This window comes from Cebus imitator, unplaced genomic scaffold (genome assembly GCF_001604975.1).
Source record: "Cebus imitator isolate Cc_AM_T3 unplaced genomic scaffold, Cebus_imitator-1.0 Scaffold52, whole genome shotgun sequence".
Classification (NCBI taxonomy): Eukaryota; Metazoa; Chordata; class Mammalia; order Primates; family Cebidae; genus Cebus; species Cebus imitator.
The window spans coordinates 3555787-3574748 of record NW_016107367.1 but is presented as its reverse complement, the minus strand read 5'-3'; the positions used below and the strand labels follow the sequence as shown (position 1 = coordinate 3574748).

General features: G+C 38.6%; 1 protein-coding gene across 13 annotated transcripts in view; it reads left to right on the top strand.

The window, feature by feature from the left end:
* The window catches only part of EML1 (EMAP like 1), a 202843-nt gene that overhangs the window by 94526 nt on the left and 89355 nt on the right, over positions 1-18962 (top strand). For all 13 annotated transcript variants that reach the window (XM_017528138.2, XM_017528141.2, XM_017528143.2 and 10 more), the window contains exon 2: positions 17023-17205. In XM_017528138.2, the coding sequence (XP_017383627.1) occupies positions 17023-17205 (183 nt within the window). The remainder of the gene's footprint in view (positions 1-17022; positions 17206-18962) is intronic.

The following is an 18962-nucleotide window of genomic DNA, read 5'->3' as shown; positions in this document are numbered from 1 at the left end:
ATTGAGGTTCTTTTGCATGTGTGGGTTTAGATATGAAATTGTTCCAGCCTAATTTGTTGAAAAGACTGTCTTTTCCCTACTGAATTGACTTTGTACTTTTGTTAAAAATCAGTTGCCCATAAATGTATTGGTCTGTTTCTTAACTCTTCGTTCTATTCTGTTGATCTATTTATACCATGACTGCATTGTCTTGATGACTGTCGCTTAAGTTGGGCAGGATAAGTCTTTCAACTTTGCTCTTTTTCAAAGTTGTTTTGGCTAGTCTAGGCCTTTGCATTTCCATATACATTTGGGGATCTGCTATTCAGTTTCTACAAAAATCCTGCTGGGATTTTGATTAAGATTCCATTGAATGTATTGATTAAATTTTTATGTAAGGAAAATTGTTAGCCTAACAGTAATTAACAATGAGTCTTCCAACCTATGGACACAGTATATCCTCTGTTTATTTAGGTAGTCTTGATTTCTCTCAGCAGTGTTTTGTGAGAGAAAAAGCTGTGTTACCTTTTGGTATGCAGATCTTGAACATCTTTTGCTATATTTATCACTAAGCATTTCATATCTTTGATAACATTGTAAATAGGCCCAATTGTTTGGTGCAAGTATATAGAAATACAGTTGATTTTTATGTGTTGATCTTCTATCCTGCAACCTTGATAAATTTACTTATTAGTTCTGGTAACTTCTTTGTAGATACTATCGATTTTCTAGTCGGATAGCCATGTCATCTGCAAACAAAGGCAGTTTTACTTATTCCTTTCTAATCTAGAGAGTGTCTGTTTCTTTTTATTTTTCACTAAAACCTCCAAGACAATACTGAAATGTATGATATTTGTTGTAGGTTTTCTATAGACACCCTACATGAGATTGTGGAAGTTCTTTTCTATTCCTAGTTTACCGAATGTTTATCAAGAATGGATATTGGATGTTGTCAAATGCTTTTTCTGCATTTGTTGACCTGATTACATTGTTTTGCTCTTTCAATTTGTAAATACGGATTACATTGATAGTTGAATGTTAAACCAATCTTGCATTCCTAGAATAAACCTATTGATAAGTCATGATGTATTCTTTTTTATATAAGACTTTGATTTCCTAAAATTTTGAAAATGTTTGCTTTTTTTTTGAGACAGAGTCTCACTCTGTTGCCCAGGCTGGAGTGCAGTGGTGCGATCTCAGCTCACTGCAACCTCCGACTTCTGGGTTCAAGCAATTCTCCTGTCTCAGCCTCTTGAGTAGCTGGGACTACAGGTGCACCCCACCACACTCTGGTTATTTTTGTATTTTTAGTATAGATGGGATTTCACCATATTGGTCTGGCTGGTCTCGAACTCCTGACCTCAGGTGATCCACCTGCCTTGGCCTCCCAAAGTGCTGGGAATGTAAGTGTGAGCCACCGTGCCCAGCCTGCATTTATTTTCATGAGGATATTGGTCTTTAATTTTCTTTTTTTGTAATGTGTTTGTCTGATTTTGAGATTAGGGTAATGCTGGCCTAATGAGTTGAGAAATATTTCTTCCTTATCAGTTATCTGAAAGAGTGTGTAGAATTAATATTCTTTTTTTCCTGAAATATTGGTGGAATTCACCAGTGAGGTTATCAGTGATTTGTGGAAAGATTTTGTTTTTGTTTTTTTAATTTTTTTTTTAAATCTTTTTTTTTGTTTTAATCACTCTGATGAGTTTTTGTTTTGTTTTGAGACAGGGCGTGACTCTGTTGCCCAGGCGGGAGTGCAGTGGAGTGATCTCGGCTCACCGCAACCTCTACCTCCTGGCTTCAAGCAATCCTCCCACCTCAGCCTCCCTAGTAGCTGGGGCTAGAGGTGCGTGCCACCACACCCAGCTAATTTTTGTATTTTTTTTGTAGAGATGGGGTTTTTATTTGTTGCCCAGGCTAGTCTCAAACTCCTGAGCTCAAGCAAGCTGCCTGCCTCGGCCTCCCAAAGAGCTGGATTTACAGGTGTGAGCTACTGCGCCCAGCCTGTGAAAAGCTTTTTAACTACATATTCTGTTCCTTTAATAGGGCTCTTTAGATCTATTTCTTCTTGCATGAGCTTTGGTACTTTTTTTCTTTCAAGAATGTATATATTTAATCTAAGTTATTGAATTTATTGGTGTAAAGCTTTTTTTAAATATTTCATTATCCTTTAACATCTGTAGATCAGTAGTAATGTCAGTTCTCCTATTTCTGATTTTGATATTTTATGTCCTTACTCTTTTTTTCCTTGATCAATTTGGCTACAGGTTTACAAATTTTATTTATTTTCTCAGTGAACTCGCTTTACATTCCATTAATTTTCTCTTTTGTTTTTCCTGTTTCATTGATTTTAGCTCTAGTGTATATTGCTTCCTTTTTTTCTGCTTAAGTTTCTGAAGGTTTGGTTTACGGATGCTGAGATGATTCCTTCCCCAGCCCCTAACCCCTACCTCCTTCTCCTTTCTTTGTTTCTAATGTTGATGTTGGGTGATAAAAATTTCTTTCCAAGTGACATCTCACAAATTTTGATATGCTGTGTTTTTATGTTCATTCAGTTAGAAATACTTTCTAATTTTTCTTTCTACCTAATTTGAGTTAGTATTTGTGAAAGGTGTAAGGTTTGTGTCTAGACTCATTGTTTTGCATGTGGGCATTTAATATTTCCAACACCTTTTGTTGAAAATACTCTCCTTTCTTTGTGGAATTGCCTTTGCTCCTTTGTCAAAGATTAGTTGACTGTATTTGTGTGGGTCTATTTCTGGACTCTCTGTTCCATTGATCTTTGTGTCTGTTCTTTCATCAATTACATGATGTCTTAATTACTGTAGCTTTATAAGTCTTAAAGTTAGGAAGTATCAGTTCTCCAACTTTTGCTCTTCTTCAGTGTTGTGTTGTCTATTCTGGGTCTTTTGCCTTTGCATATAAACTTTAATTTACTTTGTTGATATTTACAAAGTAGCTTGCTGGAATTATGATTGGGAGTGCATTGAATCTGTAGATCAAATTGGGAAGAATTGACATCATAACAGTAATGAGTTTTATAATCCATGAACATGGAATATCTCTCCATTTCTTTAGATCTTCTTTAATTTCTTTTATTATTATTATTTTTAGTTGTCTACATATAAATCCTGTAAATATTTGGTTAGATTTATATCCACCTATTTCATTTCTGGTACTATTGTAAATGCTATTATATTTAAAATTTCAAATTCCAATTGTTCATTGCTAGTTTTTAGGAAAGTAGTTGACTTTTTTGTGTTGACCTTGTATCATGTAACAGTGCTATAAGGGCTGTTTGGCAGTTTTTTTTTTGGTCAGTTCTTTGGGATTTTCTACATAGACATTTGTGCCATCTGCAAACAGACAGTTCTGTTTCTTCCTTCCTAGTGTATATACCTTTTACTTCCTTTTCTTAACTTATTGCACTAGCTAGGACTTGCAGTAAGATGTTGAATGTACATAGTATAGTCATAATAACTATTTAGTTGTTCTTATCTACTAATCCTATTGTCTGTGTTATTTCTGGGTTAGTTTTGCTTGGTTGATTCTTTTCTTTATTTTGGGTCATATTTTTATGCATATTTGAATGTCCAGTCATTTTTTTCTTGGAGGTCAGACATTGTGAATTTTACCTTGTTGGGTGCTGGATATTTTTGAATTCCTGTAAATATGTTGAGCTTTGTTCTGGGGATGGTTACTTGGAGACATTTTGATCCTTCTGGGTCTTGCTCTTAAGCTTGTCGGGGGACCAGAGTAGGGTTTAGTCTCAGGCAACATCCTCTGAGTCCTCTCCTTCCATGAGGCTGTGGATTATGAGGTTTTCGACTCTGCCTGTGGTTTCAGGGTGTCAGGAACTATTCCTAGCTCTACCTGAGCTCTGGTAATTGTTCTAATTTTTTTTTGGATGATTTTTTTTCTCAGGCTTGGGTAATTTCCTTACATGTAAATGCTGTTAAATACTCACCAGAAGACTTGAGGGCTAGGGGTGTGTGTGTGTGGGGGGGGTATTCTCTGCAGACCCCTGACGTTTTTTCTCTTCATAATGCTCTCTTCTCCATTACTTTCCCTGCTGACCCCAATTGTCTTGACTGTCCTGGACTTCCAGCTGTGTGTCTTTGCAACTTAGGGAGACTCAGGCTCCACCTGGGTTCCCTCCCTGCCTCACATCCTGAAAACTCCAGAATATCTGCTGGGCTAGTCCTAGGGTTCACCTCTTTTGTTTACCATCTTTTATTGATCACGCTTCCTCATCGTCTGGTGTCCAGGTGTTTGAAAGCTGACCTTTAATATATTTTGACTGTTCTAGCTGTTTAAGGTAGGATGGTAATCTAACCACTGTTACTCCATCTTAGCTGGAAGCAGAAGTTGATGGCATTTTTTAAAAAGTAGCTAAAGAATGTCAAAAGGATTTTTTAAAAGTTTTACAGTTACAAGGAATGTGAATGGGAGGTTAGAACTCAAACTTCCCTTTAGATTCTAACCTTAAACTGTTGTAGCTCCATTTTTTGATAGGAACCCAAAAGACAAGTTCTACAATAAACCAGATATTTTCATATCTTCTGTAGCCGAACATATCCATTGTTTTGTCCTGAAGCAGTACCCTCAGCTTGTTTTAGAGAGTTTTTTTCTTGGAAAACTAGATATCTGGCTTTGGCCCTATTGGTGGTTTTAAACTGTTTGAATTGTGCTTTTCTTTTTGTTTTGTTGTTGTTTTATAGTTTTTGAGAGAGGTTTACTCTCTCGCCCAGGCCGGAGAGCAGTAGTGCAATCATAGCTTACTGTAGCCTCAACCACCCCAGCTCAAGCAATCCTCCTGCCTCAGCCTCCCAAGTAGCTGGGACTACAGGCATGAACCATCATGCCCAGCTTATTTTTTAAATTTTTTGTAGAGGCAGGGTCTCACTGTGTTGCCCTAGCTGGCCTTGAACTCTTGGGCTCAAGCGGCCCTCCCACCTCAACCTTCCAAAATGCTAGCATTACAGGCATAAGCCACCATTCCCAGCTGCGCTGTGCTTTTCTGATTTTCTCAACTATTAAAGGACAGGCATGTATGCAAGGGAATATTGTCTTAAAGTAATCAAACTATTAAGTGAGGAAGACAACTAATTTTTTTGGATGATATAACCATATGGTATTTTGAATAGGAAAAAATTGTACTAATAGAAGAAAAAAATTAGATAATAATAGCTTTTATTCTATTTCCTGAAAGACTTTGAAACCATAGTATCAAATAAAAAATAATTAAAGCTACCTTTTTAGATACTTTTTGTTAAGTCAGCTTATAAAGTAAGGATGTCTTATCTAGAATGTGTTACAGATGTAACAAACGAATGTTGTAATAATCTCCATGTAAAATAAAATTTTAGACTGACAGTTTTAGATCTTTTTCAGATTTTACTCTAATGCTCATTATTTTGTCTTCTCTCCCCTTCCCCATCTGTATAATTTTAATCTTTCCTTTCATGATTAAGATTTGGCAACCTCATGTGCCTTGCCAGGATCATTATTAAAAAGCTGTAATTTTTTTTTTTCTTTCTCCCATCCAAGCTGTCCCAGAGCCTGGGTGAGCCACCCTTGCCCTCGGTGTGATGCAGCTACTGCACCTCATGGCAAAAGGCCAAGTTCTAAAGCATAGGGCTTCACACATTACCAGGAATTTATTTTCTGCTCAGCTGCAGGATCTCTTGTTTGCTTTAAAACTGTAAAGTGAAGTGGGAGAAAGATATCAACAATCTTAAAGGGCCCAGGTCTTGTAGTTTCTGACAGAAACAAGAGCATTTCTGCAAAGGTTGGAGTGTGCATGTGTGTGCGTGGATGTTTGTATGTGCATGCACATTTGTAGTATTTAGTAAATATTCTAAAGGTTTCAAAGTCTCCAGGGCTACACGGGGAGTCTTTTTTGACTTGATAACTGTGGTTAGGCAAAATGAAATGAGAGTCCAGGATAGTTCAAGATAAGATAATTAACAAATTCCCTAAATACTCAACTAGAGAATTTCATGACTGGTCTTTCTACACATGGTTGTTCTTATTCTTCCTCTTTTTTTTTCAGTTACAATTCATTAATTGAAACCTAGTAACTGGCCTGGAAATTATCTTCTGTACTCACCTGTGTTTTGATCTTGATCTGTCTGGTCCTCATATTACTTTTTGTCAAATGTGATTCTGGCATATAACAGTTGGGGCAGGGTGGGGGCTACTGATTTGATCTCTCACCTGTGTTCCTGCATTTCTATTACAGTTATTTGTTGACCAGTCTCTTTTTGCTAGATCGAGTGCCTCCATATTGGGAAGATTGCATTGCGCAGCACCAGGTCTGGCCCAGAAGTACAATACTATCATTGTACTGAATTAAACTGAAAGTTTGTTTCCTTTAAATTTCATGTCCTCCAAGGTAAACACAGTCACGTGTTGCTTCTTAGGGTGATCTTGAGGATTTTTTCTAATCTCCATCATCACCATTATCCAACCTAAGGCTTGTAAAAGATCTTTATACCATTGCTTTCCAGATTCTAGAGGCTCTGCTGAAGTTCTTTTAATCAATATTTGATGACAGTATTTTTATATCAGGAAAGGGCTGTTGTAGAGCTCTTTAAGATTCAATTGTGTGAACATTAGTTCATGAACTTCATTTGAGACAGGTTTATTTTGAGATGGGATCTATTGTTGTCACTTTCTATCAAGTGATGAAAGTCAGAGCCAGAGCTCTTGTGGCAGGTCGGCTCAGGGGTGAGCAGGACACAGGGTTCCTAACTGACCCCAATGATCCAAGGAGAACTGGCAGTCTGCGAACAGAAATAAAGCTGGAACCGTTCAGCCAGGAGTGGTACACAGGGCTGCGAATCTGACAGCAAGACGGAAATCCAGGCCTGCAAATGACAGACCCATGATGGTTAATTGCTTCTCTGTACTGATTGCTTGTATGTTTCTTTTGCTATTGGATACTAATAGAATGACTCCGAGTATGACAATAGGGCATGACTATTCTGTGAACAGCATGTACTATGGAAGGTCTGCTTTATGTGAGATGTGTATCTGCAAATTATTGAGCAAGAGATTATTATTTGTTATTACTTAAATGATTGGTTTTAAACTACTAGATTTTTTTCTAAATAACATTTGTCTAATATTTTTGAAAAGGCAAAATGATGTAAAAATTCTGTGTGTATTTTACTTAGTACCATGGAAATCCCACGGGAATTAATGCCTGTCATTTGGATGGAGAAGAGATATGGTGAAAGGAGACTAGGCTCACAACTCGCCGTCCCCTGGCCACATTCTAGCGGTGCGACCTTAGGCAGAGTAGACCAGAAACTCAGGTTCTCCTACTTCATCTGTGGCATGAGGACAGCACCTCCATGGGAGGGCGCTGTGTGGCATGGGGACACTGGGCGTGGGGATGCTGCACTGCAAGGCTTAGGTTCCGACACACAGCGGCCGGTGAATCAAGGGTAGCTATTATTGTTTTGGTGCTCTCCTTATTTTAAATAATTAAAGAAAAAGTAAGAACATCTCAAGATAAAGGGAACAGATTTTAAGTTAATCTTTTAAAATTACTAGGCCCCTTTAACTTCCGGTAACATCACTCAGATAACAGCGTCCTAATATTACCAGAAGACTTACAGAGTCAAGAGCCTGTTTTTATCCCTAGATAATGAGATAATCACATGAATGGAGAAAAAAGCATGCTTCTCTCATTTTTTAATAGAGTATAACATGTCATGTTACCGGGGACCCTTTTGTACTGCTTTTTACAGTAAGAAAAAAAGTAATTAAATTTAAAAGTCAGATCCATAAATAGCTACATGAGGATCTAGGGTGAAAGCAGAGCTACGAGGTCTTCTTTTTGCCTCTGAACCAGGGGTGATGTAAGGGCTGCCCAGACCCATGGCATCCCTTGAAACTCAGAAAGAAGCCAGTGCTTGGCTAGGTTCTCATGAGAGTCAGGTTGGAGCCAGAGCCTGTGAGAGGTAACACTTGGTATGTCCTTTTGCCACTGGTCACGTGCTGCCAGGTGAGATGGTTCGTGTGGCATCAAACTGTGCTTTATCTTGAGGCTAATATCACATTTCCTCAGCTTGGCCAGAGGTGCTGCAGAGACAGAACTGCACAATATTTGCAGAATTTGTTCAGTAATTATTGTTAATCATTGACTTCACTGAAGATCGATGTTTGCTTTTTGCTCTTATAAACAAAACAGTAATATTCATAACAATGGACTCTAGTAAGGCCAAAGTACCATTTGTGTTGAGTGTCTATTTGCCATCATAGTATTAGAAGTTTCATACACGTTAACGTTCATATTTGCAGGAACCTCATAAGGCAGATGGTATTAGGTCACATAGCTAATACGCAGCAGATCTAGGAATTGGCTACTGCTCAGTTTGAATCCCAGATCGGTGCTCTCTCCATTGTACCTCTAAAGAGCAGTATAGGTAACCCTTAGTAGACTCGTCTCAACAGTATTTGGCCCTTGACAAAATGCCACAAAGTTGGAACGTGTAGCCCTGAGAAGGGCTGCTGGCGGAGGCTGCAGAGTGGCTTGCAGAGTGCTTGGCCAGCTAAGACATTTGCCTCAGTGCCTTGCACCACTGGGGGTTCAGTTTTCCCTGTGATTACATCTTGTCTACCCTGTGGCCATAGAGTCAGCATGTGCCGCAGGATCCGAGTCTGAGAGATCTTTCCCCGATAGTGAGATGGGAACACTGCCCCATCGACACAACCACACGCTGCCACGTGAAAACAGGTCAGGAAAGGAGCAGGTGCCCAGCCCAAGCCAGAGTTCCAGTTCACACGAAAGTTTTAGAAAACCCAACAGGTAAAAGTTTAGAGAATATTGTCTTCTTCAAACCTCCCTCTAACACTACAAAGTGTTAATTGGCAAGAATGTGAAAACTTGGGGGCAAAGAAGCTAAAGCTCAATTATTGACAGTGTTTTAGTGACCTCCATAGCTAAATCTGAGAGGTAGAGGAACAAAAATGACTTTAAAATAAGTAAGTTGTTAAGGTTTTATTGGTGCTGCATTCCCAACCTGAGGTTTTCTTTGATGATATTCAGATGAAATTTCACATCTTGTGCAATGGAATCCTGTGAAATGTTTGGAGGTTCAAATGGTTTGTGTTAGTTAAAGCAAACTCTGGGCTTTGTTTTTCATTATGCTAATCAGTTTTCTCTCCAGCTTAACTGAAGTGTAAAGTCATTTGAACAACAGTGGTCTTTTCTGTACGCAAGAAGGTTAAGAACCTCAGACAGCTCACACTGCTGCCAAGAAGTCTCCTGGTCGTATTCTTCAGATTAATTACCTGCAGAAACAGAAGTAAGAAAGTCCATTACAGGTTAAAGCAATGATTTTGGCAGGATCTGGAAAGCACTAGGATTATGTCATGGGGAAAACTTAAGCAAATCTCACAAATGGGGGCTCTCCTAAGCAGATCCCACATTTCAGTTTTTAACCATTTGTGTTTGAAGGCAAATCTTGAGGTGGTTGGGATTTTTATTAAATTATTAAAATCAAACTTTTTCTTAGATAATTCAACAATATAATTTAAATATTCTGATTTATGCAGTTTTATTAAAGCCACTGAGATCACAATGATGCTAAAGTCTTTGAATGCAGGGAATAGGCCAGTCTTGTTTTACTCTGTAAGTTGTTTTATAATATTGATTTGAAAATGTAAGGTTATACTGTAGAAGCCAACTTTTTCCTCCTCAGTCCTGCGCTAGCAGCCACAATAAATGTGCTTGGGTTCCATCAAATAGAGTATATGCCTTCTCTAGAAGCTGCTGTCTACACGAACAAGCCAAAAATATCATAGATATGCCCAGTTCTAGGCTGGGTGTGGTGGCTCATGCCTATAATCCCAGCACTTTGAGAAGCCGAGATAGGATAATCACTTGAGGCTAGGAGTTCAAAACCACCCTGTGCAATATAATGAGACCCCATCTCTATAATGAGTTTAAAAATTACCTAGCTGTGGTGGTGTGCATTTGTAGTCTCAGCTACTTGAGAGGCTGAGATGAGAGGATTGTTTGAGCCCAGGTCAAGGCTCCAGTAAGCTATAATCACACCACTGCTCTCCAGCCTGGCAACAGAGCGAGGTACTATCTCTAAAGAAAAAAAATAAATGCATGATTCTGTGCTACAGGTTCTTTCATGACTTAAAAAGCACATATTATTAAACACGAATTTCTAATTATTTAGTGCTAATTTGCATAACTGTTGATAGCACATAAGAATTTTGTTAAACTTGGATTTACTTTGGTAATTTTTATTGGAAACAACAACAATAATAATGACAACAGCTTAATCACAGCTTACATTTATTTATACATGCACTGGTTACAAAAATGTATTCTAAGTGCTCTTCATATGTCAACTCATTTCATATTATAGGAGCCCTATGAAGTACTCTTGTCCCTATTTTATACATAGAGGCACATAGAGATTAAGTAATTTGTCCTAGGTCATGTAGCTAGTAAGTAGCAGAGCTGAGATTTGAACCCAGGTAGCTTGACTCTATAGTCCATGCTCTTAAAGATGAAAAGTCTGTGCCTCTTCTGCTTGTGCTGTCAACACTGACCTCGCTCTGGAATGCCGTCTCCTACCTTAGTAGAACTCTCTCTGCCTTCCTTCTGAGGCCAGAGACCTTCCCAGGTAGGTGTGTGTTGGCCCAGCATCCTACACAATGGGTGTTACACCAACCTGACCCTGCCCTCTCTCATTCACACGTTAGAAGATTTCACCAAACTGTTTAATTACTTCTCAGAGGGAAGACAGACGTAAAATACTTTTTTATCTTCCCCACTTCTCTCTTCCAGTTGGCTTGACATTACGAAGTGGGACTTTATTTTCTCCTATCCAACAAAGGACAAATGGAGAAATCCCACAGAACTACTGTCTATTCACAAGAAGTTGTATAGCACTTAAGGACAGCCTTTTTCCCTTGAGCAATAAGTACTTAGTGTTCGTTGAAATATTTCTCTGCTGAGCTCTCATAGTGTAATAGCAACCAATCCCAACAAGCAAAAATAACTTCTAAATTGGCCAAAACCCATGTGTGGAACTTATCTTATTTTAACTCTCATTACTTTATATGTTATTCAGTAAAAACTGTCATCTTTGAGATAATTCTATGTATTTTCACACAGTATAGTTTAATGTAACAACCACCACTGAGGATATAGAGTGTTCCACTTACCCCCAAAATTCCCGTGTGCAGTATCCCCAACCCAACATTTGCCAACCACTGATCCATTCTCCTTCATTGCAGTTTTGTCTTTGGAGAATGTCATATAAATGGGATGATACAGCATTGAGATTGGCTTTCTTCATTCACTATAATACCTTTGAGATCCATGTGAGTTATTTTGTGTATCAGCCATTGATTCCATTTTATTACTGAGTGCTACTCCAACATGTGAATTTACCACAGTTTATCCATTTCGCCATTTGAAGGGCATTTGAGTTGTTCTGAGTTTCTATCAAGTCTGAACAGAGCCACTATAAACATGGGTGTACCGGTTTTTGTATGAATATGCATTCATTTTTCTAGAGCAAATACTTAGGAATTGCTGGGTCATATGGAAAATATGGGTTTAACTTTATAAGAAAATGCTAAACTTTTCCAGGGTGGCCGTGTCATTTTGTGTGCCCACCGGCAGTGGGGGAGAGAGTGTTTCATTTGCTCCGTATTCTCACTGCACGTGGTTTTGTCAGCATTTTTACTTTTAACCATCCTAATAGATGTGTAGTGATATCTCATTGTAGTTTTAATTTGCATTTCCGTAATGACTGGTAATGTTGACCTCTTTTCCTGTGCCTGTTTGTTGCCTGTATAACTTCTTTGGAGGTCTATTTAAGTCTTCTGCCCATTTTTCCCTTGCCTTTTTTTAAAAATTGGATTGTTTTCTCACTGTTCAGTTTGTAAAGTTCTTTATGTGTCTCATTCAACAGAGAGAAACAGAAAAAGGACACACACATACTCACCAGTATGCCTAACAAACAGTATGGATCCTACGTTGGGAGCATAAAGAATGGTATATTTAGTTCCAGGAGAGGAGATGCCTGAGAAAAGAATATTTGCAAGTTGTTCTTGCTTTATACTTTTGTTTCTTTAAGGAGATATGCCCGAGATACAGTTTTAAAAAGACTTACACAATATTTTCCTTGTAAGAGCTTAGCAGCTCTCTTGGTTAATAGAGATCTATTATTCTCTCTCCGAAGTGCCATGGAAACACTTGAAAACTATTTCTATGTGTGAAACAATTATCTGTTACTTAGAAAATTGACAGAGCTTGAATTTAGGGGCAAGACAGTAAGCAGAAGTTACAAGGTTGACATTGAAATCTGCCACCTTGTAACTTTATCCAGTAAGCAGAAGTTACAAGGTGTCAGATTTCAATGTCAGAGGCCACTTACTATTATCTGAATATCCCATGTATTTTCGTATTTCTGTTTTTGTTTAAATTGCTTGTTTCCTTTGCTTGGAATGCCATTCTTACTTTTACACCTGGTGAATTTTTTTTTTTTTTTTTTTTTTTTTTTTTTTTTTTTATTTTTTTTTTTTTTTTTGTGACAGAGTCTTGCTCTGTCATTCAGGCTGAAGTGCAGTGGCACAGTCTTGGCTCATTGCAACCTCTGCCTCCCAGGTTCAAGCGATTCTCCTGCCCCAGCCTCACAGATAGCTGGGACTACAGGTGCGTGCCACCATACCTGACTGATTTTTGTATTTTTAGTAGAGATAGGGGTTTCGCCATGTTGGCCAGGCTGGTCTCGAACTCCTGACCTCAGCTGACCACTTGCCTCACCCTCCCAAAGTGCTGGTATTACAGTTGTGAGGCACTGGTACCTGGCCCTGGTGAATATTTGCATTCTTCAAGGCCAACTCCTGCTTGATCCCATTTGATCCAAATACAACTAATATTCTCTTATCTTTGTTCACTTACCACTTTGTATATTTATATAACTTATCAAATTATTTTAGTAATGTGTAGACATGTGTCTTCTCCTCTAGACAGAGAACTTCTTAAGGATAGCTGTGTGAGCCAATCATCTTTTATCCCTAACAGCTAATTTAATGCATGCTTCAAAAGAGATATTCATTTACCCATTTATTCATTAATTTATCAAATAATTGTTGAGTTCCCACTGTGTGTTAGGTTGAGGGGCAGAGTAGTGAACCAACAGAAAAGATTTCTGCTTTATGGAGCTTACATTTTGTTGACCTTTTCAAATAACCAGATCCTCCTTTTCTAAAACAATAGTTTTTTTAAGCTATTAGTTTTCCTCAAAGCCCTGCTTTAGCTGCATCCCATGTATTTTGCTCTGTTGTAGTTTCATTATCATTTGATCAAAATATTTTCTAATTTCTCCTGATATCTTCTTTGATCCAATGATTATTTACAAATGTATTGCTTCATTTCCAAATATTTGTAGTTGGTTTCTAACAATATCGTTGTGGTCAGAGAACATGCTCTTTCAATCTTTAAATTTATTCAGATCTGTTTTATGACCCAGAATATGATGTGCCCTATAAATGTACCATATGCACTGCCATTGTTAGCTATGGTTTTCTCTACATATCAATTAAGTCAATGTGGTTTATAGTGTTGTTCAAATATTCTATGTCTGTACTGGTTTTTTGTTTGTTTAAGATAGAGTCTTATTCTGTTTTCAAGGCTGGAGTGCAGTGGCATGATCATAGTTCACTGTAGCCTGGATCTCCTAGGCTCAAGTGATCCTCCTACCTAGCCCTCCCAAGCATCTGGGACTAGCCTGGCTAATTTTTAAATTCTTTATAGAGATGAGATCTCGCTATACTGTCTAAACTTTTAATGATTTTTTTATTAATTATTCTATCAGTTGCTGAGAGAATGACATTAAAATCTTCAGGAAAAATTATAGAATTGTCTGTTTCTAACTTTAATTCTATCAGTTTTGTTTCATGTATTTTAAACCTCTATTATTAGGCACATGTGTTTGTGATTGCAGGATTTTTCTGATAATTGACCCTTTTTTCATTATGAAATGGCCCTTTTTATTTCTGGTAATACATTTTATTTTGTTTGACATCTATTTTATCTGATTAATATTGCCATCCAGACTTTTTTATGGTTACTGTTTCCGTGGTATATATTTTTTTCCATTCATATGCTTTCAACCTATCTGTGTCTTTGTATTTAAAGTGTATCTCTTGTAGTGGGCATGTAGTTGGGTTTTGCTTTTTTAATTGATGTGTTTAATGAAATGATTGCCTTAATGTAGCATGTAATACAATTATTGCTATATTGGGTTTGAGTTTAGCATTTTGTTTTTTGTTTTTTGCATGTCTCTCTTTTTTGTACCTTTCTTAACTCTTTTCCTTCCTTCTTTTGAATTATTTGACTATAGAATTTCATTTTAAATTTTCTCTTGGCTTTTTAGCTACACTCCTTTGTGTTATTCTTTAGTCATTTATGAGGGATTACAATATACATCTGTGACTTTTCCACTATAGTTAATACCAACCCCTTACAGTTCATAATAACCACTTACATGAGATCTATTGTGCAACATTGTGATTATAGTTAATAACATGTATGTATTCTTGACAACCACTGAGTAGATTTTAAGTGTTTTCACCACAAAAATAAGTATGTGAGGTAATGCATGTGTTAATTAGCTCATTTTAGCCATTCCACAATGTATATATATATTTTAAAACATGTTATACACAATAAATATATACAATTTCTGTCAAAATAAAATAAAAACCACTTATAGTTAATGACATATGCTTCATATAAAATATTGAAATCTTGTAACTTGTAGAACCATATTTACCCCATCTTTTATGTTATGCTAGTCATATGTATTACATAAAAATATAAGCCCTATAAGACAATATTATAATTTCTGCCTTTAAAAGTTTGAAGGTTCAAGGCCAGGTGCAGTGGCCCATACCTGTAATCCCAGCACTTTGGGAGGATGAAGCAGGATCACCTGAGGCCAGGAATTCAAGATCAGTCTGGGCAACACAGTGAGATCCTGCCTCTACACAAAATTTAAAAATTAGCCAGGCGTGGTGGGGTGTGCCTGTAGTCCCAGATCCTCAGAAGGCTGAGGTGGGAGGATCATTTGAGCCTAGGAAGTGGAGGCTGCAGTGAGCTGTGATTGTACCACTGTACTCCAGCCTGGGCAATGGTAAGACTCTGTCTCAAAAGAAAAGAAAAAAAGATTAACGTTTTATAATAACATAAAAGGAAAGTGGAAAAAGGAAAAAAGTGAGTTTTTGAGCTGATTCAGGTACTCTTCATTTGTTATGAGGATCTGAGTTTGTATCTTATACAATTTCTCTTTAGCCTGAAGAACTTTCAATCGCATTTCTTACAGTGAAGGTCTTTCGGTGATTAATTCTTTCTGGTTTTTTTATTCTGAAAAGTCTTTATTTTGTTTGCTTTCTTGGAAGGTATTTGCTGGATGTAAAATTCTGCATTAAGCTTTTCCTCACCCTGTGCTTTAAAGGCATAGTTCCACTCTCTTCTGTCTCTGTAGTTTATGATAAGTCAGCTGTTAATCAGACTGCAGTTCTCTTGTATTTCATATGCCATTTTTCTCTTGCTGCTTTTAGTATTTGTTCTTTATCTTTGGTTTTCAACAGTTTGACTATAATGTACCTTGAGGTGGGCTGTTTTGCATTTATTTTGCTTAGTCTTGATTAATGTTTTGTAATTGTGTGTGTGTGTGTGTGTGTATACACATTTTTCTTTTTTATTTATTTATTTATTTATTTTTTTTGAGACAGAGTCTCTCTCTGTTGCCCAGACTGGAGTGCAGTGGTGCAGTCTTGGCTCACTGCAACCTCTGCCTCCTGGGTTCAAGTGATGCTCCCACCTCAGCCTCTCAAGTAGCTGGGACTATAGGCATGCACCACCACACCCAGCTGATTTTTGAATTTTTAGTAGAGATGGGGTTTCACCATGTTGGCCAGGCTGGTCTCAAACACCTGACCTCAGGCAATCCACTTGCCTCGGCCTCCCAAAGTGTTGGGATTATAGGTGTGAGCCACTGCACCCGGCCTGTAATTGTATATTTCGTTAAATTTGCACTATTTCAGCCATTTGTTTGTTTGTTTGTTTGTTTGTTTTTGCGCCACTGCACTCCAGCCTGGGCGACCCTGTCACCCAGGGTCTTGCTCTGTCACCCAGGCTGGAGTGCAGTGGTGCAATCTCTGCTCACTGCAGCTTCGACCTCTTGGGCCCTAAAAGACTGTCCCACCTCAGCCTCCTGAGTAACTAGGACTACAGGCACATATCACCACACCTGGCTAATTTTTTTTGGTATTTTTAGAGGCAGAGTTTTGCCATGTTGCCTATGGTGGTATTGAACTCCTGGGCTCAAGCAGTCTGCCCATCTCCACCTCCCAGAGTTCTCTGTGTTCTCTGGTTGGAGCATGGTAAGTGAAGGGAAGAATGATGTAAAATGAGATTGGAGAGGCAAAAAAGATCATGGAGAGCCTTGTGGACCCTGATAAGGAGCTGGGAATTATGATTCTGTATAAGAAAATATGATTACCATAATTGTAAGGGTAGCTTGCCAAACTCGTATTGTTTTATCCTTCAGAGTCTTGACTGATGGATAGGGTGGCCTTATGATTGTATAACCTACCTGTCAGTTAACACAGTTGGAACAGAAGCTGGAAGACCATGCAGACTGGGTTTCTGCAATGTGTGGGAAATCAAAGTAGACGTATTCTAACATCCCTTCTACTGCTGAGGTTCTCTGATATCGCTGAAAACAAGTTGGCCTACATTAAAAAAGTATAATTAAAACCACACTTCAAAATGAAGTCCGCAAATGTAGAGAATGAAAAGATCATTGTAGAACCAAGAGTTGTAGTTACACAGTAAAAGATTTCTACATGGTTTCTGCATAAGGGCAGAATCTTTAGTCCGTAAGTGTTATTATGTTAAAACAATGGGCTTAAAACAATGTGCTAGAGTATGTTTATAGATCTGACTTCTGGGGAGCATCTAAAACTCACTCTATCCTTTCTTTGGTTTAGATGACAGCGCGTCTGCTGCAAGTAGCATGGAGGTGACAGACCGCATTGCTTCACTGGAGCAAAGAGTTCAGATGCAAGAAGATGACATCCAGCTGCTCAAATCAGCTCTAGCTGATGTGGTTCGGCGGCTGAACATCACTGAGGAGCAGCAGGCTGTGCTTAACAGGAAAGGACCTACCAAAGGTGGGCACTGGAGTTACACAGGAAATTAGTAGAGTAGGTCTCATGGCAGACTTTTGCTCTGGCAAACACATTGTGCTCTTTAATATTGACGAGAATCAAAACTTAGAATAACATTAAAACGATCTTACCACTGTCAACATAATCACACAAAGTATGATAGTACGTTGGGGCTTGATGTTGGTGAATTGTATAGCCCAGTGATATACGTTTGTAGTTGATCATTAAATGCTTATTGAGTCAAGGAAGGAACAGTCCAAATGGACTGCTGAGAGCAGTTGTTTATCAAGACTCTCTGGGATGGAGACAGCTTGCAGAAAGAACCACAATCCTTCTGGCCATTTTTGGAGGCTGTTCCACCTAGCTTTTTTTTTTTTTTATTTAAACTCTCATCTTTTTGCATGTGCTTAACTTATACTGTCATTCAGTTCAGCACAGCAACACTTGATCACATGCCACATTCAAAGCTCTGAGCCAAGCCCTGGGGGTGCAGAGGTGGCAGGCCTCCCTTTGAGGGGCTCAGAATCCTCAGTTATCACTAGCTTTTCCCATCTTCTAGCTGCAAAGCAAGCCCCTCCCCTGCGAAGCCCACTGTTCCTTTTGAATCTCCTCTGGGGTCCACAAGGACATCACATGCTACAGAGCTCTGTCCCTGGTAGATTTCTGGCAAATTTAAGTCATCATTTCATGTCCCTGTGGCTCTTGGGAATGAGACATTAAAAGGCAATATTTGTGTTCAGTAATTTTGGCATTATCCTCTTGGAAGATCATGGACTTAGACAATTAGACAATTTTGGAAATAAAACGCCTCAAAAAATTTCTGTCCTGCTAGCTGGTGCCCTCATGTCTGCCATAAATTTGTGCAAGGCTCCTCTTTAGCCAGAATCACTCTTCCTTGTGGCTACCTGTAGAAAAGAGAATTTGGCTTGGCTCTAAGATACTTCTGGCTAAAGCATTTTTTTTCAGATGGCAATATTTAGATGTTCCTTTAAAAATACCTTTCATTGGCTGGGCACAGTGGCACATGCCTGTAATCCCAACACTGTTGAAGGCTAAGGCGGGAGAATCACTTGAGCCCAGGAGTTCAAGACCAGTCTAGGCAACATAGTGAGACCTCATCCCTACAAAAAATTTAAAAATTAGCTGGGTGTGGTGGCACATGCCTGCGGTTCCAACCACTCAGGCTGAGGTAGGAGGATTGCTTGCGCCCAGGAAGTCAAGACTGCAGAGAGCACCACTGCCTTCCAGCCTGGCGACAGAGCAAGACCTCATCTCAAAACAAAATAAACAAAAAGACCGCCTTTCATTGTTATTTCAGTTTAACAAATTATTTCACAGTTAATATGTATTTTCCTTGGAGTCAGGAGGGAGGTCTAAGGTTGCATCTTTGAGACTTTTTATCAAGTACTTAGCTGCGTTTTCACACATCCGTGGGAAGAAATCCATTTCTTTATTGTCCCAGGTAGTTATCACCAGCTCCATATGAGATGGCTACACCTGTTGGGCTGATGTCTGCATTTTGAATAATCATTTTAAGTAATATTTTTTCCTTCTGAGTTACAAAGTGATTCGATTATTTTAAATAGAAACTGCATTATTTCGGCCGGGCGCGGTGGCTCAAGCCTGTAATCCCAGCACTGTGGGAGGCCGAGGCGGGTGGATCACGAGGTCAAGAGATCGAGACCATCCTGGTCAACATGGTGAAACCCCGTCTCTACTAAAAATACAAAAAATCAGCTGGTCATGGTGGCGTGTGTCTG